Source organism: Pristiophorus japonicus, chromosome 11 (assembly GCF_044704955.1).
Source record: "Pristiophorus japonicus isolate sPriJap1 chromosome 11, sPriJap1.hap1, whole genome shotgun sequence".
NCBI classification, from domain to species: Eukaryota; Metazoa; Chordata; class Chondrichthyes; family Pristiophoridae; genus Pristiophorus; species Pristiophorus japonicus.
This window is the reverse complement of record NC_091987.1, coordinates 75,711,639-75,739,498: the sequence shown is the minus strand read 5'-3', so window position 1 is coordinate 75,739,498 and position 27,860 is coordinate 75,711,639. Positions and strand designations below refer to the sequence as shown.

At 45.2% G+C, this 27,860-nt stretch overlaps 1 protein-coding gene across 3 annotated transcripts in view; it reads right to left on the bottom strand.

The window, feature by feature from the left end:
- cfap91 (cilia and flagella associated protein 91) overlaps positions 1 to 26,973 on the bottom strand; it is a 208,104-nt gene extending 181,131 nt beyond the window's left edge. For all 3 annotated transcript variants that reach the window (XM_070893569.1, XM_070893568.1, XM_070893570.1), the window contains exons 1-2: positions 26,730 to 26,973; positions 5,753 to 5,829 (exon numbers count right to left, since the gene is read on the bottom strand). In XM_070893569.1, coding sequence (XP_070749670.1) covers positions 5,753 to 5,829; positions 26,730 to 26,805 — 153 coding nt within the window. In that variant the 5' untranslated portion in view covers positions 26,806 to 26,973. The remainder of the gene's footprint in view (positions 1 to 5,752; positions 5,830 to 26,729) is intronic.
- Between the last annotated feature and the right edge of the window lie 887 nt (positions 26,974 to 27,860).

The window sequence follows — 27,860 nt, the reverse complement described above, 5'->3', positions numbered from 1 at the left end:
AAGCCCAAGGATCAAGGAATCAGGGCCTAGTCTTTCAGAGATATATGATTCAGTAGCATATATCACATACAATTGCATAGGATTATTTAGGATCTACGGCACAGAAACAGGCCATTAGGCCCAACCAGTCCATGCCAGCGTTTCTTCTGAATTCCCCATTGAATTTCTTGGTGACCAACCTATCTTGATGGCCTCTAGTTATGCTCTTCCGCATAAGTGGAAACATTCTCTCTGAACTCTATCAAAACCTTTCCCAATTTTAAAGACAGCCTTCTTATTCAAGAGAAAAAAAAGTCTTTTTAACCTTTTCTGATATCTATACCCTCGCATTTCTGGTATCATCCTTGCAAATCTTCTCTGCACCGTCTCCAGTGCCTCTATATCCTTTTTATAATATGGCGACCAGAACTGTATACAGTACTCCAAGTGTAGTCTAACCAAGGTTCGATAAAGATTCAGCATAACTTCCCTACTTTTCAATTCTATGCCTTGAGAAATATGCTTTTTATACGGCCTTGCTAACCTGTGTCGCAACTTTTAATGATTTGTGTGTTTGTACTCCAAGTTCCCTTTGTTCCTCTACCCCACCTAGACTCGCACCCTCCCAAGTAATAAGTGACCTTCCTATTCTTCCTACCAAAATGTAATACCTCACATTTATCTGTGTTGAACTTCATTTGTCAATTATATGCCCATTCTACAAGTTTATTAATGTCCTCCTGTAATTTGTTGCAGTCCTCCTCAGTATTGATTACCCCCACCCCCCTCGCAATCACATGTGTAAGCAGTGATTCAGGGTCCTCACATATGGTGCAGATGATGGAAAAGCTGGAGGAATCGACAACCTACATCTGCAATACAATGCAGGAGATATGGCACGACATGAGGGAGACCATGTCCAGGAAATCAATGCATCCTCAAAATATCAGGAGGAAGCCCCAAGGGTAGTTGTCATTTCTACAATAGCAACAATGACTACTGCTATAGATGACTTGAAGAGAATCCTAACTCAGGGCTTTCAGGACTTAAGACACTATTCAACCTGCTAAAATGCAGACAATTAGCCCACTGAGCCCGTGCCCATCACTAGTGGGCTGCAAGGAGCGGGTGCAGATGTTGCTGCTTCTCACGGACAATGACAATATTCCAGCATCAATGCAGCCCTCTCCAAAGCCAGCAGAGACAGGACCTTCTAGTCAGGTCCTTTTAGACACTGGACGCATAAGCAACAACATAGCTCTGGAAACAAGTTTTTTAAGGACATTAGCTTCATTGGACCCAAGTTTGCCCCGATGCTTAGAATGACGCACCTCCGTGAATTCTCCCCACTCCTCAGGACGTCTTCCGGATCTAGTGGGGAGTGGAGCCAGGTCCCGGCGCTGAAAACAATGCTAGAATGTGCGCGCATGTGCAGTAGCTCCTTGGCCTGAATCTCTGCAGGCTATGTGGGAGGGGCCAGAAGCATGCCACCCCTAGCCCTGGCCGAGTAGGCTCCCTAGAGAAGGAACTAGGTAAGAAGTGACTCCAGGCAGTGGGATAGAAAATCAAGCAGCAAGGGAGCGATCAGGGCAGCGGAATGGAAAATCAATCAAAGAGGGAGTAATTGAAGATAACAGGGGCCAGCCTACACATCAATTTAAATTTTCTAGTTGCATTGTGAAATTTTCCTGCGAATATCACGATACACGCATTCAAACAAACAAGTGGATGATTTTATAATGGCCTCTGACGCACCACCCCTGGCTGTTGGGTGGATAGGCCTCCCTCTCCCACCCACCCCCTTCACCGATGCTGCGTTGAGCCTAGCGTTGAGCTGTGTCTTACCGCCCCAGCCCTGGTCGAACGGGCTCCCTCATCGGCAGCCCGTTGTCTTCCCTTCACATAAAGGTAGGACTTCTATTTTTTATTTGTTTTTGATTGATTGATTGATTGATTATTACTTTGGTCTTGGTGCTTTAGGTGCAGGGTTCCTTCTATTTTTTATTTGTTAATTAATTGCTTATTACTTTTTGTGCTTTGTTTAATGCTTGGTGCTTTAAATGTACTGCTTTGTTTAGTGCTTAGTGCTTTAAATGTACTTATGCTTCTTTAATGTTGTTGTGAAGGTGTTTAGTGCTTTGGAAAATCCTCGAACTTCCCTCCCCCCCGCCCCCCCATCTCTGGCTACCTGCGCTGATTTCTTAAGTCTCCGCAAGGTTTTTCTGAGCGTACAAAAATGAACACATACACTGGCCTAAGTTAGTTTGGAGTAACTTTTCGCTGGCCAAACTTGCTTAAATGGCCAAAACAGGCGTAAGTGGCTGGTAACGCCTCCTTTTGGAGAAAAAAAACTGAACTAACTCACTGAAACTGGAGCAAACTAAATGGGGAGAATTGTGATTTTTAAGATACTCCAAAAAAAACTAGTTGCTCCAAAAAAATAGGAGCAACTCCTGGGGAAACTTGGGCCCATTGAGATGAATGCCCTATCAGTTCTCAGTCACAAACCTCACAACCACCTGTAGTGAGGTAACAACATGAGGGAATAAGAGGCAAGGATCACACGTGAAAAGCAGTAGGGCACAAAGAATGGACAAGATGGTAGTAAGCAGGTACATTTCCGGAAATTCAATATATTTGGGTATTTTTTCAAGATAGACTTTATGGGCCCAAGTTTCCACATGATTCGCGCCTGATTTTTAGGAGCAACTGGTGGAGAACGGACTATTTTAGAAATCGCAATTCTCCACATTTTTTTTTCTTCAGTTCTAGTCAGGTAGAACAGTTCTAGTTTAGAACAGAATTTTTTCTTCAAAAGGGGTCGTGTCCGGCCACTGACGCCTAATTTGAAAGTTTCCACAGTGAAAATGTACTCCAAACTAAAGTAGAATGGAGCAAGTGAAGATTTTTGTAGAACTGAAAAAACCTGTTCTACACATTAAAAAATCAGGCGCAGGTTACAAATTAGGCGTCCAGAACGAGGTGGGGGAAGGGAACTCATTAAATTCAACAATAAATCCTTATTTATACTTCTACAAATATTATACAAATAAATCCAACCTGAATAAACATTTATAAGCCAAGAAAAGATTAAATAAACCATCTTGTGAAAGTGCTTCAGCCAGGGAGAATTCTGCAGCCGTTCGTGCCGCTGAGCGGGAGGGGGAGAGAGAGAGAGAGGGGGGGGGGGAGAGAGAGAGAGAGAGAGAGGGGGGGGAGAGAGAGAGGGGAGGGAGAGAGAGGGGGAGAGAGAGAGAGGGGAGGGAGAGAGAGAGAGGGGGAGGGAGGGGGGGGAGAGAGAGAGAGAGGGAGGGAGGGGGGGGAGAGAGGGAGGGAGGGAGGGGGAGAGAGAGGGAGGGAGGGAGGGAGGGAGGGAGAGAGAGAGGGGAGGGAGAGAGAGGGGAGGGAGGGGGAGAGAGAGAGAGTGAGAGGGGAGGGAGGGGGGGGTCGGGTTGGGGAACAGGAGCGCAGGGGGGGGGGGCCGCGGGTGTCGGGTTGGGGCGGGGGGGGGAGCGGGTGTCGGGTTGGGGCGGGGGGGTAGCGGGTGTCGGGTCGGGGCGGGGTGGGGAGCGGGTGTTGGGTCGGGGCGAAGCGGGTGTCGGGTCGGGTCTGATCGGCGGGGGCGGGGGGAGCGGGTGTCGGGTCGGGTCAGGTCGGCGGGGGGAGCGGGTGTCGGGTCGGGTCTGGTCGGCGGGGGGGGGGGGGGGAGCGGGTGTCGGGTCGGGGGCGGGGAGCAGGAGCAGGAGCTGGCCGTGGGAGGAGCCTTCTTCACGCAGCCCCAGTGAGGCCATTCAGCCAGGGCTAGGGGCTGCGTGCTTCGGGCCCCTCCCACACAGTTCGGCGCCTGGAGCTACTGCACTTGCGTGCCGACTGTAGCGCGCATGTGCAGAGGTCTCGGCACTGTTTTCAGCGCCGGGACCTGGCTCCGCCCCCCCCCACAGCTCGTGCTGGCTGCGCCGAGAGCCAGAGGACCTGTAAGTAGGTGGAGAATACCGAGGATTTTTTTAGGCGCCGTTTTAGGCGCGAAAAACGGGCGCCCAGCTCGGAGGGGCGCCCGTTTTTTTTCTTGTGGAAACTTGGGCCCTATATATGGTCATTAATGTTTGTAACAGTTCTATCCCAGAGAGGATATTGAAAGTATTATAGATTCACTGAATAGTTATCCAAGGGAAAGGTAAGGGATCATGAAGGGCTTTACTGTGTCATTCAAATAGAGGGTACCCCCTTCATTAGAAGAAATTGTTGATGATCTCTTGCCTGATGGCACATGCTTTTGACAATGGGCTGTCATTCCCCACCTCCTCTCTCTCCTGGGATTCTTCGTCGCGACGAGTAGATTGGTCTCCAGCACCTTCTCCCTTTCACCTTCTGTGCTTGGAAGTTCCAATCCTTTTGTAATGACCAATTATGAAGCATGCGACATGCTGTTATAATTCTGAATTATATTGCAGGACTCCCTCTGAGCTGTCCAAGTACCAGAAACAGGACTTGAGAATTCCAATTGTCTGCTCCACAATGATCCTGGTAACATTCAAGGCCTTACTGAATCTGTTTTTGGATTCTGAAAGGTGTCATCGGCATTGCTGGGTCCATGTATAACTGAGTAAACTTAGAGGAGTGCCTGAAAAGAGCATCCATGACCTGTCTAATGTGGCAATGAACCTCTGATTGACTGATGTGAGTAATACTACTTGAAGCATCTGGATGCATAAAAGTGTAGTTATCACCTTCAAAGCCACAGACAAGACATCCCCCTAGTTGGAAGAGGATGCAGGTCAGGTTCCAATAGCTGACATATCTTTATAACAGTGTCAGGAAGAAAATGCACCCTTCTCAGATATTCCCTATATGAAAAATCCAGATATATCCTGTGTGGTACAGATACCTGTACCTCCAGTGTAGAATGTTTATATAATGCTATATTCTCCTAGCTTCCATTCTTTCCTCTTCCATGTTATCCTCCTCTGCTTAAAACACAGGGACAAAAGTATCCCGAGAGAAGTCTATTATTTCATCATGCAGAGGACCCTTTAAATTCTCAGCAAATTTCACTAAGTTCCTTCATATACTCAAATACTGTAGTTTCAAAGTAGTGGAAATGACTCAGAACAAAAACAGCTCATGACCTTCCTGATTGCTTCCTGCCTGTGAGCCACCTTTACAATATGATTTTCAGGAGCAGCAAGTAGGCAGACAGGCAGGGTAATCTCAGGGGCCTCTTGGCCATGCCTCTGCCCGCTCCATTCACATGCAGTGGTGCCACTTCATGCACACAATTCAAAATCACAGCAGGTTATGTGAAGGAAATGTGGTGCTGTTTTGAAAGGCAGAGTTTCACCCCATTTTACTTGCCAGGCCGAATCTACACCACCCGAAAATGGGCAGTTTTCTTAAGGACAATCCAGACCAGTGTGTGAAAGAACCAAAAGAATGTGCCATGTGGAAGGGGGAGGGGAGAGAATATAGTCAGCAGTACCAATTATTGTTATATGTCTTTTAGAAACATCTCAGAATAGCATCAGAGGAGAGTGTTATCTGGGGAAACGAGGGAACTCAGAAAAATCTAGAGAATGAATACTATTTTGAGAAAAAAATGATAACCATAAATGATCCTAGAGATAATACATTTCTAAAGCTTATTATTCTATGAATTTCCATGCATTTTAATAGTAAGTGGAAAAAATTCCAGCACATTCACCCCCTCAACACATTCTAGTGAAGAATTTATTTTTAGATTGCGCTATATTGATAAACTGCAATTGTGAGTACTCACTAATCTGTTACTGGATGTGAATGCCTTCATGGACATCTTGGCATGGTCCTTCTCACTAGATACCGAATACAGAGGATCTGTGATGGACAAAGGAATTTGTTATTCAATAGATCAACAGAATTATTTTCTAACTTGATGAGAAGTATTGCTGCATATAATTAAAATAAGAATGACTGCTTACTATAGGAGTCATCAACATAAATCCCTCAGCACCAAGTAATTAGTTCGTTTCTAAGAAATCATCTAACTGTAATATCAATTTCCAGATAAGTGCATTAATTTGGTTATATTTTGTCCTGTAATTCACACAAAAGTAAAGTACATTTATGTTCTGGGACGATACCATTTCTGAAAACTATACTACCAATTTAAAACAAAAACAAAAAGTTGAAATGGGTAGAGACCTGGGCAATTCTGGTTGGGTCTCTGCACCCCAGAACTGCAGCAGAGCTAGACTTCTGCCTGCCAGACTGCCCCAGCAGAGACCTCATTGCAAATCTTATTCCCAGGTCATTAGTATAAATGGGATGAGCTCCTGCACCATTTACGGTGCTCCTTGGAGTTTTGGCGTCTCACCTAGTCACAGTGACAGCGTGGGGGAGTGGGGGGTGGGAAGCGGCAAAGGACTGGTCTAGCCACAATTTTCATCCTGACGTATTCCCCTGTGTCATTGCCGTTTTTCTAACAACAATCAATCTCTCCAAGATCATCAATCGATCTGTAATAAGATTGATTGTCATTTGACACTATGGTATTATATGTTGGTCTTACGCTGGGCAGAATAGGTGGAACCTGTGGCGGGGAACATCAGTCCACAATCCCGGTTCTTATTGTGATGCCACCTTGGAAGTGCCCACCTACTCCCCACTGGAATTCTAGAACAGGGCAAAAAAAGGGTGGATATTGTAGTTGCCCTAATTTTGCCCTTCACCCATATTGTGCAAATACAGCACCAAAAGAAGTTAGATTATTTTTATTTGTTATCTGGGTGTGAGTGATGCTGGCAAGGCCACATTTATTACCAGTCACTCGTTGCCGTAATAACAACTGAGAAACTTGCTATACCATCTCAAAGATCAATAAGAGACAACCACATAGTGTGAGTTATGAGGTAGCAGCTTCCCTTCTCTGAAAGACATTAATGTTCCAATTGGGGTTTTACAACAATCCAGCAGCTTGTTTTTTGATGCTGCGCCACAAATGACCAGATTTATTAAAAGCAATTTCACAAATTGCCACGTGAGATTTGAAACATAACCTCCGCTTTACTATTTCGATACCATAACCCCTACGCTTCAGGGCTATGATCTCTTATGATAGAAAATTTAAAAATAGAGGACCACTACACTTCAAGGCTATGATCTCTTACACTGGTAATAAAAGAGAGGATAAAGACAGGAGACAGAATAGGAATGCAATTACTACATTTTTAAACAGTGCGAACAAATTTACAAATAATTGGACAAAGTGATTTTCCTCCAAAACTCAAATACTATTACATAAGAAAATTAACATGGATTATAATAGAAACATAGAAACATAGAAAATAGGTGCAGGAGCAGGCCATTCAGCCCTTCTAGCCTGCACCGCCATTCAATGAGTTCATGGCTGAACATGAAACTTCAGTACCCCCTTCCTGCTTTCTCGCCATAACCCTTGATCCCCCGAGTAGTAAGGACTTCATCTAACTCCCTTTTGAATATATTTAGTGAATTGGCCTCAACTACTTTCTGTGGTAGAGAATTCCACAGGTTCACCACTCTCTGGGTGAAGAAGTTTCTCCTCATCTCGGTCCTAAATGGCTTACCCCTTATCCTCAGACTGTGACCCCTGGTTCTGGACTTCCCCAACATTGGGAACATTCTTTCTGCATCTAACCTGTCTAAACCCGTCAGAATTTTAAACGTTTCTATGAGGTCCCCTCTCATTCTTCTGAACTCCAGTGAATACAAGCCCAGTTGATCCAATCTTTCTTGATAGGTCAGTCCCGCCATCCCGGGAATCAGTCTGGTGAACCTTCGCTGCACTCCCTCAATAGCAAGAATGTCCTTCCTCAAGTTAGGAGACCAAAACTGTACACAATACTCCAGGTGTGGCCTCACCAAGGCCCTGTACAACTGTAGCAACACCTCCCTGCCCCTGTATTCAAATCCCCTCGCTATGAAGGCCAACATGCCATTTGCTTTCTTAACCGCCTGCTGTACCTGCATGCCAACCTTCAATGACTGATGTACCATGACACCCAGGTCTCGTTGCACCTTCCCTTTTCCTAATCTGTCACCATTCAGATAATAGTCTGTCTCTCTGTTTTTACCACCAAAGTGGATAACCTCACATTTATCCACATTATACTTCATCTGCCATGCATTTGCCCACTCACCTAACCTATCCAAGTCACTCTGCAGCCTAATAGCATCCTCCTCGCAGCTCACACTGCCACCCAACTTAGTATCATCCGCAAATTTGGCGATACTGCATTTAATCCCCTCGTCTAAATCATTAATGTACAATGTAAACAGCTGGGGCCCCAGCACAGAACCTTGCGGCACTCCACTAGTCACTGCCTGCCATTCTGAAAAGTACCCGTTTACTCCTACTCTTTTATATATCCAAGGGATTAACAAACATAGTCACAAATTGCAGTGTAATGCCACTGAATGATGTGGTCAAAAATAAGACACTTGCTATGGAACATAGAACAAACAATCTAGCATGACCAGCCAGGGACATCCAAGTGTGAATCATTAGTATACTGTTTATTATTGAATAGTCACTGTAAATAAGTGGCCTCCCTATACATGTTCACTGTACTAGAAACTTTATTAAATGAGATGCAGAACCAGTTTCTTCATATAATGCAAGTCTCAGAAGTTGGGTGATACAGTAAGTTTATTATTCTGTTACAGCCCACTTATAAAACTTTGTTTAATTTAAGAGGGCAGTGAAGGCTTCTTTGGTAAACAATAGGGTAGAAATTTGATCGTGAATTACATGCACAAATGCTTAACATGCTTGTACTACATTCCCGTGGGTGCTATTTTTATCCAGGCATTAACCCACACCTTAGCACTCAAAGGAAAGTAGTATTAAAGCTCATACATGAACTTTGTTCATCAGAATTATATCCAGTTAATTCTGCACTAGAAGTACCCGAGTCCAAGATGGTTTTAAAACAAGTAGAATTTTTTTTTTTAAAAAGATGTCATTTTAATGTATCTTTATTTCTCCTCAGAGTAGTAGTTTTAAAATTTATGTTGAAATATCTATGCTCAATGCAAATGCTACTGCTTTCATACACCCAGGAAAAATGATAGATACAGCAATGAGCTCATGAAATCATCATCATCGGCAGTCCCTCGGGATCGAAGAAGACTTGCTTCCACTCTTAGCATGAGTTCTTAGGTGGCTGTACAGTCCAATATGAGAACCACAGTTTCTGTCACAGGTGGGACAGATAGTCGTTGAGGGAAAGGGTGGGCAGGGAGCCTGGTTTGCCACACGCTCCTTCCGCTGCCTGCGCTTGATTTCTGCATGCTCTCGGCGACGATACTCGAGGAGCTCAGCGCCCTCCTGAATGCACTTCCTCCACTTAGGGCGGTCTATGGTCAAGGACTCCCAGGTGTTAGTGGGGATGTCGCACTTTAATCAGGGAGGCTTTGAGGATGTCCTTGTAACGTTTCCTCTGCCCGCCTTTGGCTCGTTTGCCGTGGACGAGTTCCGAGTAGAGCGCTTACTTTGGGAGTCTCGTGTCTGGCATGCGAACTATGTGGCCTGCCCAGCGGAGCTGATCCAAGTGTGGTCAGTGCTTCAATGCTGGGGATGTTGGCCTGGACGAGGACACTAATGTTTGTGCGTCTGTCCTCCCAGGGGATTTACAGGATCTTGCAGAGACATCGCTGGTGGTATTTCTCCAGCGACTTGAGGTGTCTGTACATGGTCCACGTCTCTGAGCCATACAGGAGGGCGGGTATTACTATGGCTCTGTAGACCATGGTGACAGTTTTGAGGGACTGATCTTCAAACACTCTTTTCCTCAGGCGGCCGAAGGCTACACTGGCGCACTGGAGGCGGTGTTGGATCTCATCATCAATGCCTTCTCTTGTTGATAGGTGGCTCCCAAGATAGGGGAAGTGGTCCACGTTGTCCAGGGCCACGCCGTGGATCTTGATGTTTAGGGGCAGTGCTGTGCGGCGAGGACAGGCTGGTGGAGGATCTTTGTCTTACTAATATTTAGCGTAAGGCCCATGCTTTCATATGCCTCGGTAAATACGTCGACTATGTCCTGGAGTTCAGCCTGTGTGTGTGCACAGAGTTCAGCCTCTGTGTGTTTGCAGCGCGACAGCTGCAGAGAAATGCAGGGAACAGCGCCAGCCCTTCTTCGACCTTACAAAGGTCTTTGACACTGTCAACCGCGAGGGTCTATGGAGCGTCATCCTTCGTTTTGGATGCCCCCAAAAGTACATCACCATACTCCGCCTGCTCAACGACAACATGCAAGCCGTGATCCTTACCAACGGATCCATCACAGATCCAATTCATGTCTGGACCGGGGTCAAGCAGGGCTGCGTCATCGCCCCAACCCTCTTCTCAATCTTCCTTGCTGCCATGCTCCACCTCACAGTTGATAAGCTCCCCGCTGGAGTGGAGATAAACTACAGAACCAGTGGGAAGCTGTTCAACCTTCGCTGTCTCCAGGCCAGGTCCAAAAACACTCTAACCTCTGTCATCAAATCAGTCGATATACCACATGCTGTTAATAAAACCAGCATCAAACTACAGGAATTCCTTCAGCCTGTTAACATCCAGATTGGCCATCGGCAGCAGAACTGCTATTCATATTGTATAATTACCATTGGATTTTGTTTTTAAAGTAGGAGTATTGTCACTCCTATTTATGTAGGTTCAGTTCCTGTAACATCAGGCTGTGTGCTGCTAGAGGCACCACATCAGCAGCTGGGGAAATTTTCCATTATTATTTTTATTCATATTTTTAGCAAATTAAGTAAGAAAACTAAACTTTGTGTCTGCCTTCACAGAAGAAGACACAAAAAGCCTCCCGGAAATAGTGGAGAACTAAAGGTCTAGCGAGAATGAGGAACTGAAAGAAATTAGTATTAGTAAAAACATAGTACTGGAGAAATTAATGGGACTGAAAGCCAATAAATCTCCTGGACCTGATGGCCTACATCCTACGATTTTGAAAGAGGTGGCTATAGAGATAGTGAATGCATTGGTTGTCATCTTCCAAAATTCCAGAGATTCTTGAACGGTTCCCTCAGATTGGAAGGTAACTAATGTAACCCCGCTATTTAGGAAAGGAGGGAGAGAAAAAATGGGGAACTACAGACCAGTTAGCCTGACATCAGTCATAGGGAAAATGCTAGAATCTATTATTAAGGACATGGTAACAGAGCACTTAGAAAATAATAATAGGATTGGGCAGAGATAACATGGATTTTTCAGGATGTAACTCATAGAATAGAGAAGGGGGAACCAGTGGATGTGACTTATTCAGATTTTCAGAAGGCATTCAATAAGGTGCTACACAAGAGGTTATCAAACAAAATTAGTGCTAATGGGATTAGGGGTAATATACTAGCATGGATTGTGGATTGGTTAACAGACAGAAAACAGAGAGTAGGAATAAACGGGTCATTTTCAGGTTGGTAGGCTGTAACTAGTGGGGTACCGCATGGATCGGTGCTTGGGCCCCAGCTATTCACAATCTATATCAATGATTTGGATGAGGGGACCAAATGTAATATATCCAAGTTTGCTGATGATACAAAGCTAGGTGGGAATGTAAGTTGTGAGGAGGATACAAAGAGGCTTCAAGGGGATATAGACAGGCTAAGTAAATGGGCAAGAACATGGCAAATGGAATATAATGTGGAGAAATGTGAAGTTATCCACTTTGGTAGGAAAAATAGAAAAGCAGAGTATTTTTTTTTAAATGGTGAGAGATTGGGAAATGTTGGTGTTCAGAGGGACCTAGGTGTCCATGTACATGAATCACTGAAAGTTAACAGTAAGCAATTAAGAAAGCAAATGGTATATTGGCCTTTATTGCAAGAGGATTTGAGTATTATAATAATAACAACTTTTATTTAATGTAGCAACTTTAACACAGTAAAACGTCCCAAGGCATTTCACAACAGTGTTACAAGACAAAACAGATAAATTTGACACCGAGCCACAAAGGAAGAAATTAAGGCAGATGACCAAAAGCTTGTTTAAAGAGGTAGGTTTTAAGGAGCATCTTAAAGGAGGAAAGTGAGGTAGAGAGGCAGAGAGGTTGAGGGAGGGAGTTCCAGAGCTTAGGGCCCAGGCAGCTGAAGGCACATCCACCGATGGTTGAGTTAAAATAAGGGATGTTCAAGAGGCCAGAATTTGGGGAGCGCAGACATCTTGTGGGATTGTGAGACTGAAAAAGATTACAGAGATAGGGAATGGCAAGGCCATAAATTGATTTGTAAACAAGGATGAGAATTTTGAAATAGAGGCGTTGTTTAACTAAGAACCAATGTAGGTCGGAAAGCACAAGGGTGATGGGTGATCTTGACTTGGTGCCAGTTAGTACACGGGCTGCTGAGTTTTGGATGACCTCAAGCTTATGTAGTGTGTAATGTGGGAGGCCGGCCAGGAGTGAGTTGGAGTAGTCAAGTCTAGAAATAACAAAGGTATGGATGAGGGTTTCAGCAGCAGAAGAGCTGAGGCCGGTGCAGAGGTGGGCAATGTTACGGAGGTGGAAAAAGGCGGTTTTAGTTATGCCATAGATATGTGGCTGGAAACTCATTTCAGGGTCAAATATGGCACCTAGGTTACAAACAGTCTTGTTCACCCTCAGATTGATGCTAGGGAGAGGGATGGAGTCAGTGGTTAGGGACCGCAGTTTGTTGGGGGGACCAAAGATAATGGCTTCGGTCTTCCCAATATTTAATTGGAGGAAATTTCTGCTCATCCAGTACTGGACGTCGGACAAGCAATCTGACAATTTAGGTATCAAGCAGGGGTCGAGAGAAATGGTGGAGAGGTAGAGCTGGGTATAGTCAGCGTACATCTGGAAACTGACTCCGTGTTTTTGGATGATATCGCAAAGGGGCAGCATAGAGATGAGAAATAAGAGGGGGCCAAGGAATATCCTTGAGGGACACCAGAGGTAACGATGTGGGAATGGGAAGAGAAGCCATTGCAGGAGATTTTCTGGCTACAGATAAGAATGGAACCAGGCGAGTGCAGTCCCACCTAGCTGGACATTGGTGGAGAGGTGTTGGAGGAGTCAACTGTGTCAAAGGCTGCAGACAGGTCCAAGAGGACAAGGAGGGATAGTTTACCTTTGTCACACTCACAAAGGATGTCACTTGTGACTTTGATGAGAGCAGTTTCAGTACTGTGGCAGGGGCGAAAACCAGATTGAAGGGATTCAAACACTGAAGTCATGGGAAGATGCTCACAAATTTGGGAGGCGACACCATGTTCAAGTACTTTGGAAAGGAAAGGGAGGTTGGAGATGGGTCGATAGCTAGCAAGTAAAGTGGAGTCAAAGGTTGGTTTTTTGAGAGGGGTGATGACAGCAGATTTGAAGGAGTGGGGAACAGTACCCGAGGAGAACCGTTAGCATGGGAGCCAAAAAAGGAAGTTGGGTGGTCAGCAGTTTAGTGAGAATAGGGTCAAGAGAGCAGGAAGGAGGTCTCGTGGACAAGATGAACGTGGAGAGATCAAGAGGGGAGATCAAAGAGAAATTAGAGAAAGATGTGAGTTTAGGGCTAGGGCAGGTGGGAGCCTCAGATGACGTTTGACCATGTGGGCTAGGTGAAGGAACAGAACTTGCAGAGGCAGCTGATCGGATGGTCTCAATCTTTGAGACAAAGAAGTCCATGAGCTTCTCATACTTGTTGTTGGAGGTGAGTGTGGTGGAGACAGGGGCGAGGGGGTTAAGGAGATGGTTAGCAGTAGAGAATAGTAGCCGGGGGTTATTTTTGCAACCCAGAATGATCCTGGAATAGTGAGCAGTTTTTGTAGACAAGAGTAGGAATCGATAATGTTTTATGTGGTCCAGCCAGATCTGGTGGTGAATGGCTAAACCAGTTGTCCTCCACATCCGTTCAAGTCTGCACCCTTTTGACTTGAGGGAGCAAAGGTGAGGGCTGTACCAGGGGGGAACAGCCAGAGTGGGTGAGAGTAATCATTTTAATAGGTACTAGGGCATCAAAAGTGGCTGTGAGGGTGTGGTTGAGTAGATCGGTGGCTGCAGAAATGTCTTTGTTAAAAGAGAGCCAAAGGTTGGACAGTTTGGAGTTGATAAGTGCAGTTGTAATAAAGTTTGGAGAGTGTTTTTTCCAGGGGCAGATGTAGAAGGAGGTAGGTTTGGATTGGGGAAGGGGGACGTGGGTCAAGAGTGATACAAGGAAATGGTCAGAGATGGCTTGATCTTTAATTGATACAGTTGGAGTAGCAAGGCTACGAGAGATTGCAAGGTAATAGGGGTGACCGTGAATATGGGTTGAGGAATTTATATGGTTGGAGAGATTAAGGGAGGACAGGAGGGTAGTTGAACTCAGGAGAGAGCAAGATGTATAAGAGTAAAGATATCTTATTGCAATTATACAAGGCCCTGGTGAGACCACACCTGGAGCATTGTGTACAGTTTTGGTCTCCTTACCTAAGGAAGGATATACTTGCCATAGAGGGAATGCAACGAAGATTCACCAGACTGATTCCTGGGATGGGGGGGGATTATCCTATGAGGAGAGATTGAGTAGACTAGGCCTACATTCTCTAGAGTTTAGAAGAATGAGAGGTGATCTCATTGAAACAAACAACATTTTTTACAGGGCTTGACAGGGTAGATGTTTCCCTTGGCTGGGGAGTCTAAAACCAGGGGTCACAGTCTCAGAATAAGGGGTCAGCCATTTAGGACTGAGATGAGGAGAAATTTCTTCACTCAGAGGGTGGTGAATCTTTGGAATTCTCTACCCCAGAGGGCTTTCGAGGCTCAGTCGTTGAGCATATTCAAGACAGAGATCGATAGATATTTTATTAGGGAATCATAGAAACATAGAAAATAGGTGCAGGAGTAGGCCATTCGGCCCTTCAAGCCCGCACCGACATTCAATAAGATCATGGCTGATCATTCCCTCAGTACCCCTTTCCTGCTTTCTCTCTATTTCCCTTGATCCCCCTTAGCTATAAGGGCAATATCTAACTCCCTCTTGAATATATCCAAATGAACTGGCATCAACAACTCTTTGCGGCAGGGAATTCCACAGGTTGACAACTCTCTGAGTGAAGAAGTTTCTCCTCATCTCAGTCCTAAATGGCCTACCCTTATCCTAAGACTGTGTCTCCTGGTTCTGGACTTCCCCAACATCGGGAACATTGTTCCTGCATCTAATCTGTCCCGTCCCATCAGAATTTTTATCTTTCTATGAGATCCCCCCTCATCCTTCTACACTCCAATGTATAAAGGCCCAGTTGATCCAGTCTCTCCTCATATGTCAGTCAATCCCGGGAATCAGTCTGGTGAACCTTCGCTGCACTCCCTCAATAGCAAGAACATCCTTCCTCAGATTAGGAGACCAAAACTGAACACAATATTTCAGGTGAGGCCTCACTAAGGCCCTGTACAACTGCAGTAAGACATCCCTGCTCCTATACTCAAATCCCCCAGCTATGTAGGCCAACATACCATTTGCCTTCTTCACCGCCTGCTGTACCTGTATGCCAACTTTCAATGACTGATGAACCATGACAACCAGGTCTCGTTGCACCTCCCCTTTTCCTAATCTGCCGCCATTCAGATAATATTCTGTCTTCGCGTTTTTGCCCCCAAAGTGGATAGCCTCACATTTATCCACATTATACTGCATCTGCCATGCATTTGCCCACTCACCTAATCTGTCCAAGTCACTCTGCAGCCTCTTAGCGTCCCCCTCACAGCTCACACCGCCACCCAGTTTAGTGTCATCTGTAAACTTGGAGATATTACACTCAATTCCTTCATCCAAATCATTGATGTGTATTGTAAAGAGCTGGAGTCCCAGCACTGAGCCCTGCAGCACTCCACTAGTCACTGCCTGCCATTCTGAAAAGGACCCGTTTATCCCGACTCTCTGCTTCCTGTCTGCCAATCAGTTCTCTATCCACGTCAGTATATTACCACCAATACCATGTGCTTTGATTTTGTACACCAATCTCTTGTGTGGGACCTTCTCAAAAGCCTTTTGAAAGTCCAAATACACCACATCCACTGGTTCTCCCTTGTCCACTCTACTAGTTACGTCCTCAAAAAATTCCAGAAGATTTGTCAAGCATGATTTCCCTTTCATAAATCAATGCTGACTTGGACCGATCCTGTCACTGCTTTCCAAATGAGCTGCTATTTCATCCTTAATAATTGATTCCAACATTTTCCCCACTACTGATGTCAGGCTAAACGGTCTATAATTACCCGCTTTCTCTCTCCCTCCCTTTTTAAAAAGTGGTGTCACATTAGCTATCCTCCAGTCCATAGGAACTGATCCAGAGTCGATAGACTGTTGGAAAATGACCACCAATGCATCCACTATTTCTAGGGCCACTTCCTTAAGTACTCTTGGATGCAGACTATCAGGCCCCGGGGATTTATCGGCCTTCAACCCCATCAATTTCCCTAACAATTTCCCGCTTTATAAGGATATCCTTCAGTTCCTCCTTCTCACTAGACCCTCGGTCCCTAGTACTTCCGGAAGGTTATTTGTGTCTTACTTCGTGAAGACAGAACCAAAGTATTTGTTCAATTGGTCTGCCATTTTTTTGTTCCCCATTATAAATTCACCTGAATCCAACTGCAAGGGACCTACATTTGTCTTCACTAATCGTTTTCTCGTCACATATCTATAGAAGCTTTTGCAGTCAGTTTTTATGTTCCCTGCAAGCTTCTTCTCATACTCTATTTTCCCCCTCTTAATTAAACGCTTTGTCCTCCTCTGCTGAATTCTAAATTTCTCCCAGTCCTCAGGTTTGCTGCTTTTTCCAACCAATTTATATGCCTCTTTGCTTGGATTTAACACTATCCTTAATTTCCCTTGAGCTACCTTCCCAGTTTTATTTTTACTCCAGACAGGGATGTACAATTGCTGAAGTTCATCCATGTGATCTTTAAATGTTTGCCATTGCCTATCCACTGTCAACCTTTTAAGTATCATGTGCCAGTCTATTCTAGCCAATTCACGCCTCAAACCATCGAAGTTACCTTTCCTTATGTTCAGGACCCTAGTTTCTGAATTAACTGTGTCACTCTCCATCTTAATAAAGAATTCTACCATGTTATGGCCACTCTTCCCCAAAGGGGAACAAGATTGCTAATTAGTCCTTTCTCATTACACATCACCCAGTCTAGGATGGCCAGCTCCCTAGTTGATGCCTCGACATATTGGTCTAGAAAACCATCCCTAATACACTCCAGGAAATCCTCCTCCACTGCATTTCTATCAGTTTGGTTAGCCCAATCAATATGTAGATTAAAGTCACCCATGATAACTGCTGTACCTTTATTGCATGCATCCCTAATTTCTTGTTTGATGCTGTCCCCAACCTTGCTACTACTGTTTGGTGGTCTGTACACAACTCCCACTAGCGTTTTCTGCCCTTTGGTATTCCGCAGCTCCACCCATACCGATTCCACATCATCCAAGCTAATGTCCTTTCTTACTATTGCATTAATTTTCTCTTTAACCAGCAATGCCACCCGCCTCCTTTTCCTTTCTGTCTACCCTTCCTAAATGTTGAATACCCCTGGATGTTGAGTTCCCAGCCTTGGTCACCCTGGAGCCATGTATCCGTCAAGGGATATGGGGACTTTGCAGGAAAGTGGAATTGAGGCAGAAGATCAGCCATGATCTTATTGAGTGGCGGAGCAGGCTTTAGGGGCCGAATAGCCTACTCCTGCTCTGAATTATTATGTTCTTAAACGGATACAGCTGATGGCATGGTAATGTAACTATGGCAATGACTGCATCATTGTAACCTCTGTTGTTTATTAACAATTGTTTATTTGTAAACACATTAGAATCATATCACTGCTGATTCTACCTCCACGAATATCAAACTGAAGCACACACCTCTAAGAAAATTATGCTCACTGTAATTGACAATTAAATTATCACAGTGTTGAAAAAGTGGTTATTTCCTGATTATATTAGAAAATAAAAGAGGGAAAAAACAAAAATGTGGTGGGCTCCCCCAATGGATCAGTGAGTAAATGCCTTGGTGCACTCCACAGACACTAGGAAGGGTCCAGATTCAATCTCTGGCCTGTGCTGAAATTGCCAAACTCAATCGGGGTGGCAATGGAAGCTGTGCAACTGATCTGTGTCCCCAAGATGAGGAGAAATTAGTCAGGGCTGTTGCTTACTTTTAATGTTGAAAAGTACATATGTATTAAAAAGCAGGATATCAAAGGTAGTAATCTCTGGATTCTCTCAGTGCCATGCACCAATGAGAATAGGAATAGGAGGATAAGGCAGGTTAATGTGTGGCTAGAAACATGGCGTGGGAGGGAGTGCTTCAGATTCCTGGGACATTGGGACCTGTTCTGTGGCATAAGGGACCCGTTCAAGATGGACAGGTTGCACCTGAACAGAGCTGGGACCAATATCCTCACGGGCAGGTTAACTAATGCTGTGGGGAAGGGTTTAAACTCATTTGTTAAGGATTGGGCACCAAGATGTAGTGTTCAAAAGTAGAAACAAGGTGCACAGAGGACTGGAGGAGACAGTTTGAGTTCGAAATAATACAGAATTAGGTGGGATCATAGAAAATACAAAGATGTCTAAGTTAGATTTGAAGTGCATGTGCATATGTTCATATAAATGCACAAAGTGTGGTTAATAAGGTTGGGGAGTTGCAGGCGTAAATAACCTCGTGGGAATATGATGTAGTGATGATAATGGAGATCTGGCTCAAAAAGAGTAGATTTGGATGCTTAATATTCTTTGGTACAAGGTATTCAGAAAAGAGAGGGAAGGAAAAAAAAAGGAGGGCTAGAGTTTTGATTAAGGAAAATATTAAAATGCTAGAAAGTGTTGTGTATCTGTAAAGCATGCACTCCCATGTTCCGCCACCAGGGAGCGCATCCCCTGAAATCCCAAGGGATCCCAGCATCCCTTGGGAGCACTGTATATAAGCCGGCCCCTGAGGTCTGTTCCTCACTCTGGAGAGTCTTAATAAAGACTGAGGTCACTGCTACTTTAACCTCCATGGGTGCAGTCTCATCTGTGTCAGGAACACAATAACTGGCGACAAGTATATGAATCCAATGCAAAGATACAGCAAACTGTGAGCACCCTGGAGAAGTTCTCGGAGGGTGAGGACTGGGAAGCCTATGTCGAACGGCTAGACCAGTACTTTGTAGCCAACGAGCTGGGCGGCGAAGGAAGCGCTGCAAAAAGGAGAGCGGTCCTCCTCACGGTCTGCGGGGCACCGACCTACAGCCTCATGAAGAATCTTCTGGCTTTGGTGAAATCCACAGATAAGTCGTATGAGGAGCTGTGTACACTGGTTCGGGAGCATCTTGAGGGAGAGCTTGCTGATGGCGAGGTATCGGTTCTACACGTGCCAGCGATCTGAAGGTCAGGAAGTGGCGAGCTACGTCGCCGAGCTAAGCCGACTTGCAGGACAATGTGAGTTTGATGGCTACCTGGAGCAAATGCTCAGAGACTTTTTTGTACTGGGCATTGGCCACGAGACCATCCTATGAAAACTTTTGACTGTAGAGACACCGACCCTCAGTAAGGCCATTGCGATAGCACAGGCGTTTATGTCCACCAGTGATAACACCAAACAAATCTCTCAGCTACAAGTGCTAGCAATGTTCATAAATTAACTGGAACTGTGTTTGCGAGCAGAAATGTACAGGGCAGAAACCACGAGTCTGCAACTGCCAGCAGGCCTCAGGTGATCCAGATGACTCAGAGTCCGCAACAAAGGATGAATGCAAGGCAATTCACACCTTGTGTGCGTTGTGGAGGCTTCCATTCAGCCGATTCATGCCGCTTCAAAGGGTATGTTTGCAAGAGCTGTGGAACAATGGGGCACCTCCAACGAGCTTCCAGACGAGCTGCAAGCTCTGCAAAACCTGCTAACCACCACGTGGCAGAGGAAGATTGGTCCATGGTGGATCAAAGCAATTTCGAGCGTCAGAGAGAGGAGGCAGATGCTGAAGTACACCAGGTGCACACATTTGAGACGAAATGTCCACCTATAATGCTAAATGTAAAATTGAATGGCATAGCCATAGCCATGGAAGTGGACACTGGCGCTAGCCAATCCATCATGAGTAAAAAGATGTTTGAGAGACTCTGGTGCAACAAGGCATTCAGACCAGCCCTGAGATCCATCCACACGAAACTGAGAACATACACCAAAGAGCTTATCACTGTCCTGGGCAGCTCCATGGTCAAGGTCACCTACGAGGGCACGGTGCATGAACTGCCACTCTGGATTGTCCTGGGCGATGGCCCCTTTACTGCTTGGAAGGAGCTGGCTGGGGAAAATCCGCTGGAACTGGGATGACATCCGAATCTATCACATGTCGATGAGGCCTCATATACCAGGTTTTAAAAATTTTCCTTCCCTTTTTGAGCCAGGCATTGGAAACTTTTCCGGGGCGAAGGTGCGGATCCACTTGGTCCCAGAGGCACGACCCATTCACCACAAGGCGCGAGCGGTATCTCACATGATGAGAGAGAGTGGACATCGAGGTGGACAGGCTGCAACGCAAGAGCATCATCTCCCCAGTGGAATTCAGAGAGTGGCCCAGCCCGATTGTCCCAGTACTCAAAAGTGATGGCACGGTCAGGATTTGCGGCAATTATAAAATAACTATTAATCATTTCTCGTTACAGGACCAATACCCGCTACCTAAGGCAGACGACCTATTGCGATGCTGGCAGGAGGCAAGACGTTCACCAAGCTCGACCTGACTTCGGCCTACATAATGCAGGAGCTGGAGGAGTTTTCGAAGGGCCTCACCTGCATCAACACGCACAAGGGACTGTTCATCTACAACAGATGCCTGTTTGGAATTCGGTCAGCTGCAACGATCTTCCAAAGAAACATGGAGAGCCTACTCAAGTCGGTACCACGCATGGTGGTTTGCCAGGACAACACATTGGTCACGGGCCGGGACACTGTCGAGCACCTACAAAACCTGGAGGAGGTCCTCCAGTGACTGGATCGCTGAGGGCTGCGGCTGAAGAGGTCGAAATGCGTCTTCATGGCAACAGAAGTGGAGTTTTTGGGGAGAAAGATCGCGCCGGACGGCATTCGGCCCACAGACGCCAAGACAGAGGGTATCAGGAACGCTCCCAGGCCACAGAACATCACGGAGCTGCTGGGGTTAAGCACCCTCTTAGAGCCCCTACATGTGTTATTGCGTAAAGGTGAGAACTGGGTTTTGGGAAAAAAACAAGTAATTGCTTTTGAGAAAGCCAGAAACATTTTATGCTCCAACAAGCTGTTTGTATTGTATAACCCGTGTAAAAGACTTGTGCTAGCAAAAGATGCGTCGTCGTACGGAGTCGGGTGTGTATTACAACAAGCTAACGTTGCGGGGAAGTTGCAACCTGTCGCCTATGCCTCCAGGAGCTTGACTTAGGCCGAGAGGGCCTACAGCATGATTGAGAAAGAGGCATTAGCGTGTGTGTGTTTGGGGTAAAGAAAATGCATCAGTACCTGTTTGGCCTCAAATTTGAGCTGGAAACCGATCACAAGCCCCTCATATCCCTGTTCGCTGAAAACAAGGGGATAAATACTAATGCCTCAGCCCGCGTACAAAGGTGGGCACTCGCACTAACAGCGTATAACTGTACCATTCACCATAGGCCAGGCACCGAGACCTGTGCGGATGCTCTCAGTCGGCTACCATTGCCCACCACGGGGGTGGAAATGGCGCAGCCTGCAGATTTGTTGATGGTGGCGCAGCCCGCAGACTTGTTGATGGTCATGGAAGCGTTTGAAAATGATAAATCACCTGTCACGGCCCGCCAGATTAGCACTTGGACCAGCCAAGATCCTCTGCTCTCCCTAGGAAAAAACTGTGTACTGCATGGGAGCTGGGCCAGCATCCCCGTTGAAATGCAAGAGCTAATCAAGCCATTCCAGCGGCGAAAGGACAAGCTGTCCATTCAGGCAGACTGCCAGTTGTGGGGTAACCGCGTAGTGCTACCCAAAAAGGGCAGGGAGACGTTCATCTCGGATCTCCACAGCACACACCCGGGTATAGTAATGATGAAAGTGATAGCCAGATCCCACGTGCGGTGGCCCGGTATCGACTCTGACTTAGAGTCCTGTGTACGGCAATGCAGTGGGTGTGCTCAGTTGAGCAACGCGCCCAGAGTGGCACCATTAAGTTTGTGGTCCTGGCCCTCCAGACCATGATCAAGGATCCATGTCGACTAAGCGGGCCTGTTTCTCGGCAAAATGTTCCTGGTGGTGGTGGATGCTTTTTCAAAATGGATTGAATGTGAAATAATGTCGGGAAGCACCGCCACCGCCACCATTGAAAGCCTGAGTGCCATGTTTGCCACCCACGGCCTGCCTGACATACTGGTCAGTGACAACGGGCCATGTTTCACCAGTACCGAATTTAAAGAATTCATGACCCGCAATGGGATCAAACATGTCATCTCGGCCCCGTTTAAACCAGCCTCTAATGGGCAGGCAGAATGGGCAGTACAAACAATCAAGCAGAGCCTTAAACGAGTCACAGAAGGCTCACTCCAAACCCGCCTGTCCCGAGTACTGCTCAGCTACCGCACGAGACCCCACTCACTCACAGGGGTGCCCCCGGCTGAGCTACTCATGAAAAGGACACTTAAAACCAGACTCTCGCTGGTTCACCCCAACCTGCATGATCAGGTAGAGAGCTGGCGGCTGCAACAAAGTGTAAACGATGGTCGCGCCACTGTGTCACGGGAAATTGATCTGAATGACCCTGTGTATGTGCTAAACTATGGACATGGTCCCAAGTGGATCATGGGCATGGTGATAGCTAAAGAAGGGAGTAGGGTGTTTGTAGTCAAACTAGACAATGGACAAATTTGCAGAAAGCACCTGGACCAAACAAGGCTGTGGTTCACAGACTGCCTTGAACAATCCACAGCAGACACCACCTTTTTCGAGCCCACAACACACACCCAAAGGATCAACGATACCACCCCGGACCAGGAAATCAAACCCATCACGCCCAACAGCCCAGCAAGGCCAGGCTCACTCAGCAGCTCTGCAGGGCCAACAACAAGCCAGCCCAGCGAGGGCACAGCCAACACACCAGAACAAACATTTGTACGAGGCAGTCCACCAGGGAAAGAAAGGCTCCCGACCGCCTCACCTTGTAAATAGTTTTCACTTTGACTTTGGGGGGGTGGGCGGGGAGGGCGGGGGAGTTATGTTGTATATCTGTAAAGCATGCACTCCCATGTTCCGCCACCAGGGAGTGCATCCCCTGAAGTCCCAAGGGATCCCAACACCCCTTGGGAGCACTGTATATAAGCCGGCCCCTAAGGCCTGTTCCTCACTCTGGAGCGTCTTAATAAAAACTGAGATAACTGTGTGCAGTCTCATCTGTGTTAGGAACACAATAGAAAGAATCTCCTTGCGAGGTCAAAAATAGAATCTATTTGGTTGGAGTTAAGAAACAGTAGAGGAGCTATTACGCTACTTGGTGTATTTTATAGGCCACCAAATAGTGGGAAGGAGATAGAGGAGCAGATTTGCAGGGAAATTACTGTGAGGTGCATGAACTATAGCGTAGTGATAATGGGAGACTTTAACTACTCCAATCTTGAATGGGGCAGTGATTGTGTTAAGGGTAGAGAATTTCTGAAGTGTGTTCAGGAGAACTTGCTTGATCAGTGTGTTTCCTGCCCAACAAGGAAGGAGGCATTGCTAAATCTAGGCTTGGGGAATGAAGTGGGTCAAGTGGAGAATGTCACCAGTGGGGGTGCATCTTAGGAATATCGATCATAGTATGATAAGGTTTAGATTAGTTATAGAGAAGGACAAAGAACAATCCAGAATAAAAATACCTAACTGGAGGAGGACTAATTTCAGCAAATTGATGAGGGACCTGGACAGGTAAATTGGAGTCAAAGACTGGAAGGCAAAAATGTAATGGAGCAATGGGCGGCCTTTAAAGCAATCATTTGTGTACAGTATAGGTACGTTCCCACAAGGGGTAAAGAGAGGGCAACCAAAGCTAGACCTCCCTGGAAGACGAAGGAGTTAGAGAATAGAATGAAGCCGAAAAAGGGAGCGTATGACAGATGATAATATAAGGGAGAATCAGGCTGAATTTCAAAAAGTACCGAGAAAAAGTGAAAAAAAATGAGGGGCAAAGACACAGTACAAGAATAGATTGGTGGCTAACATAAAAGGGAAACTAAAGATCTTCTATAGGCATATTAACAGTAAAAGTGTTGACGGTTGTCGGATGTGCGATGGGGCCGATTCGGGACCAAAATAGAGATCATTTGGTGGGGGCAGAAGCCATGGTTGAGGTACTAAAGGAGTGCTTTGCATTGGTATTTACCAAGTAAGAGGACTTTGCCAAAGCTATGGAGGTTGTTGGGCTACTGGGTGATAAAATAGATAAAGAAGAGGTACTAGAAAGGCTGGCAGCACTTAAAGCAGATAAGTCACTCATTCTGGATGGGATGCATCCTAGGTTGCTGAGAGAAGCAAGGGTAGAAATTGTGGAGGTGCTGGTCACAATCTTCCAATCCTCCTTTGATACAAGGGTGGTGCCAGAGGACTGGAGGATTGCAAATGTTACACCTTTGTTCCAAAGAGAGAAGAATAAACCTGGCAATTACAGGCCAGTCAGTTTACCATTGGTGGTGGGGAAGCTTTTAGAAACAATAATCCAGGAGAACATTTACAGCACAGTACGGACTAATAAAGGAAAGCCAGCAGAGATATGTTACGGGCAAATTGTGTTTGACTAACTTTAATGTGGTAACAAAGGGTGGCTGAGTGCAGTGCAGTAGATGTTGTATATATGGATTTTCAAAAGGTGTCACTACAAAATAGGCTTGTTCCCAAAATGGCAGCCCATGGGTTTAAAGGGGCAGAAGCAGCATGGATACAAAATTAACTAAAGGATAGAAAAGAGACTTGTGGTGAATGGCTGTTTATCATACTGGAGTGGGTATACAGTGGTATTCCTCAGGGTTCAGCATTAGAACCACTGCTGTTTTTGATATAAATTCATGACTTGGACTTGGGAGTACAGGGTACAATTTCAAAATCTGCAGATGACATGAAACTTGGAAGTGTAGTAAACAGTGAGGAAGGTAGTAATAGACTGCAAGAGGACATAGACTTCAAGAGGACATAGACAGGCTAGTGGAATGGACGCACACATGGCAGATGAAACTTAACGCAGAGAAGTGTGAGATGATGGATTTTGGCCAGAAGAATGAGGACAATACAAGCTAACTGATACAATTTTAAAATGGATGCAAGGAGAGAGACCCGGGAGTGCTTGTGCATAAATCTTTGAAGATGCCAAGACAGGTTAACGAAGCAGTTAATAAAACATGAGATTCTGGGTTTTATTAATTAGAGGCAAAAAGTATAAAGCTAGGAAGTTATGCTAAACCTTTATCAATCACTAGTTCGGCCCCAGCTAGAGTATTGTGTCCAATTCTGGGCACCACACTTTAGGAAGGACATGAAGGCTTTGGAGAAGATACAGAAAAGATTTACTAGAATGGATCCAGGGATAAGGGCTTACAGTTACGTGAATAGACTGTAGAAGCTGGAATTTCCAGAAATGATACCCATACCTCAAGGGTTAAATTACAAGGAGAGATTGTACAAATGAGGGTTGTATTCCCTAGAATTTGTATGGTTAAGGGGCGATCTGATCGAAGATTTCAAGATATTAAGGGGAACAGGTAGGGGAGATAAAGAAAATCTAGTTCCACTGGTTGGGGAGTCTAGTTCTAGGAGCCATAGTCTAAAAATAAGAGCCAGACCTTTCAGGAGTGAAATTAGGAAACACTTCTACACTCAAAGAGTGGTAGAAGTTTGGAACTCTCTTCCACAAACAGCAACTGATGTTAGATTAATTGTTAAATTTTAATTCTGAGATTTATACATTTTTGTTAACCATAGATATTAAGGGATATTTGCCAAAGGCAGGTATCTGGAGTTAGCTCGCAGATCAGCCATTTAATGGCAGAACAGGCTCGAGGGGCTAAATGGCCTACTCCTGTTCCTACGTTCTCCTTAGAGCAGAGAAGGCCACGAGATTTGATTGAGGTGTTTAAAATAATGAAGGAGTTAGATAGAGTAAATAAAGGGAAACTGTTTCCAATGGCTGAAGGGTCTCTAACCAGAGGGCACAGATTTAAGATGACTGACAAAAGAACCAGAGGCGACAGACATGAGGAAAAACAATTTTTTACTCAACGAGTGGTTAAGATTTGTAATGCACTGCCTGATAAGGTGGTGGAAACAGATTCAATAGGAGCTTTCAAAAGGGAATTGCATAAATACTTGGAGAAAAAATTGCACGAAAATGGGGAAAGAGCGGGGGAGTGAGACTAATTGAATTGCTCTTCGAAAGAGCCGGCATAGACTCGATGGACTAATGGCCTCATTCTGTGCTGTATTATTCTGTGTCCAGATAAGGCAGAATTAAACGCAGCTGCAATGGTCCCAGAGGCAAAAAGCTTCCCAATATTCACTATGTAGATTCACACATACAAAATGGCCATTTTTGGGCAGTGCACTGGAGGGTGACCGGTACCCATAGAATCCTAATTTTAGGTGAGCCAGGAAAGCAGAGAATGAAAAGGAGAGCAAATCAATTTAAGTTAAAAGAAGCCACCAAAAAAAACACATGGCAAAAAATATAATTGAAAAGGAGTGGATCAATAGGCAGCATAGCAGTGGTCCGCAGTGTGAGTGAACAGCGCGGCTGCTTTACCATAGATATAGTCGTGGGTTCGCTCGGGCTTGAATCGTTGCTTTTCCTGCAGGGTCTGAGTTATAGTAAAGCTCATGGTGCTTGAATTTGAAAGACCGCTAATTACAGTTCCAACGATTTGATATTTCAGTCGAATTATTAATTATAAATCATCCGTTTAAACTCCTTTTCGACGAAAAAATCCGTTCAGCAGCAATCTTGTTTGTAGCGTAAGGTCACCATAGCAACCCACCTCGCAGCAACACATTTACAGCAAAGGCTGATGGAAACGAGCGGAATGATGGGCCTGCAATGCTGTCATCCACACACACTGCCACCTACCCGCCGGGCCCCTGCAACCCTTTCAGTTAACGGAAGTAGGAATTTTTTTTTTAACAACTAAACTTATTCAATTAATGTCATCCAAAAAAATAAATTTTTAAAGAGGAAATTATTCTAGTTCTAATCTTCGACCTTGACCTGAAATTTCAGGGAAGGGGGTGATAGACTTTGTAAAATATTTATCTACTGGGATAATTGGTCAATTCAGCAGCCAAAAGTGGGGTTGTCAACCCTCCAGGATTGTCCTAGAGTCTCCAGGAATTAAAGAATAATCTCCAGGATACGGTTGTGAACAATTTAGGAGAAAAATCAAGAGACATTAAAAACATTGTGTTTTTTAAATTTTCTTCGAACACATTAGTTTATTAGTTATAAAAATATTGAAGATGGTTATTAGGGTTGCCAACCCTCCCAGATTGCCCAGGAGTCTCCCGGAACTAGCAGCCCCGGAGAAAAGTACTTTTGTATTGGCGGTTCACGGCTGCAGCTGAGCTGAGCTGAACAGGATTTACGTTACTTCTGTAAGAGATGAGGGGAAAGTCAAATCTGTTACAATACAACTTGCTAAGTTTTAGATGTCAATATAGCATCTCCACAGTAAAAAAACACATTGTATTATTTTCTTTTTAGGGTAAATATTTTTTACATGATTCAAAACTTGTGGAGTAATATAATATTTAAATTATTGATGCAATTGTATTGATTTCCTACTTAAATGTTGTGGGAACTAACTTCTAGCTGCTGGTAAGCATAGAAGCAAATCAGAAGCGACACAGCCAATGCCTAACGTTTGCGACTGGTGACTGTCGA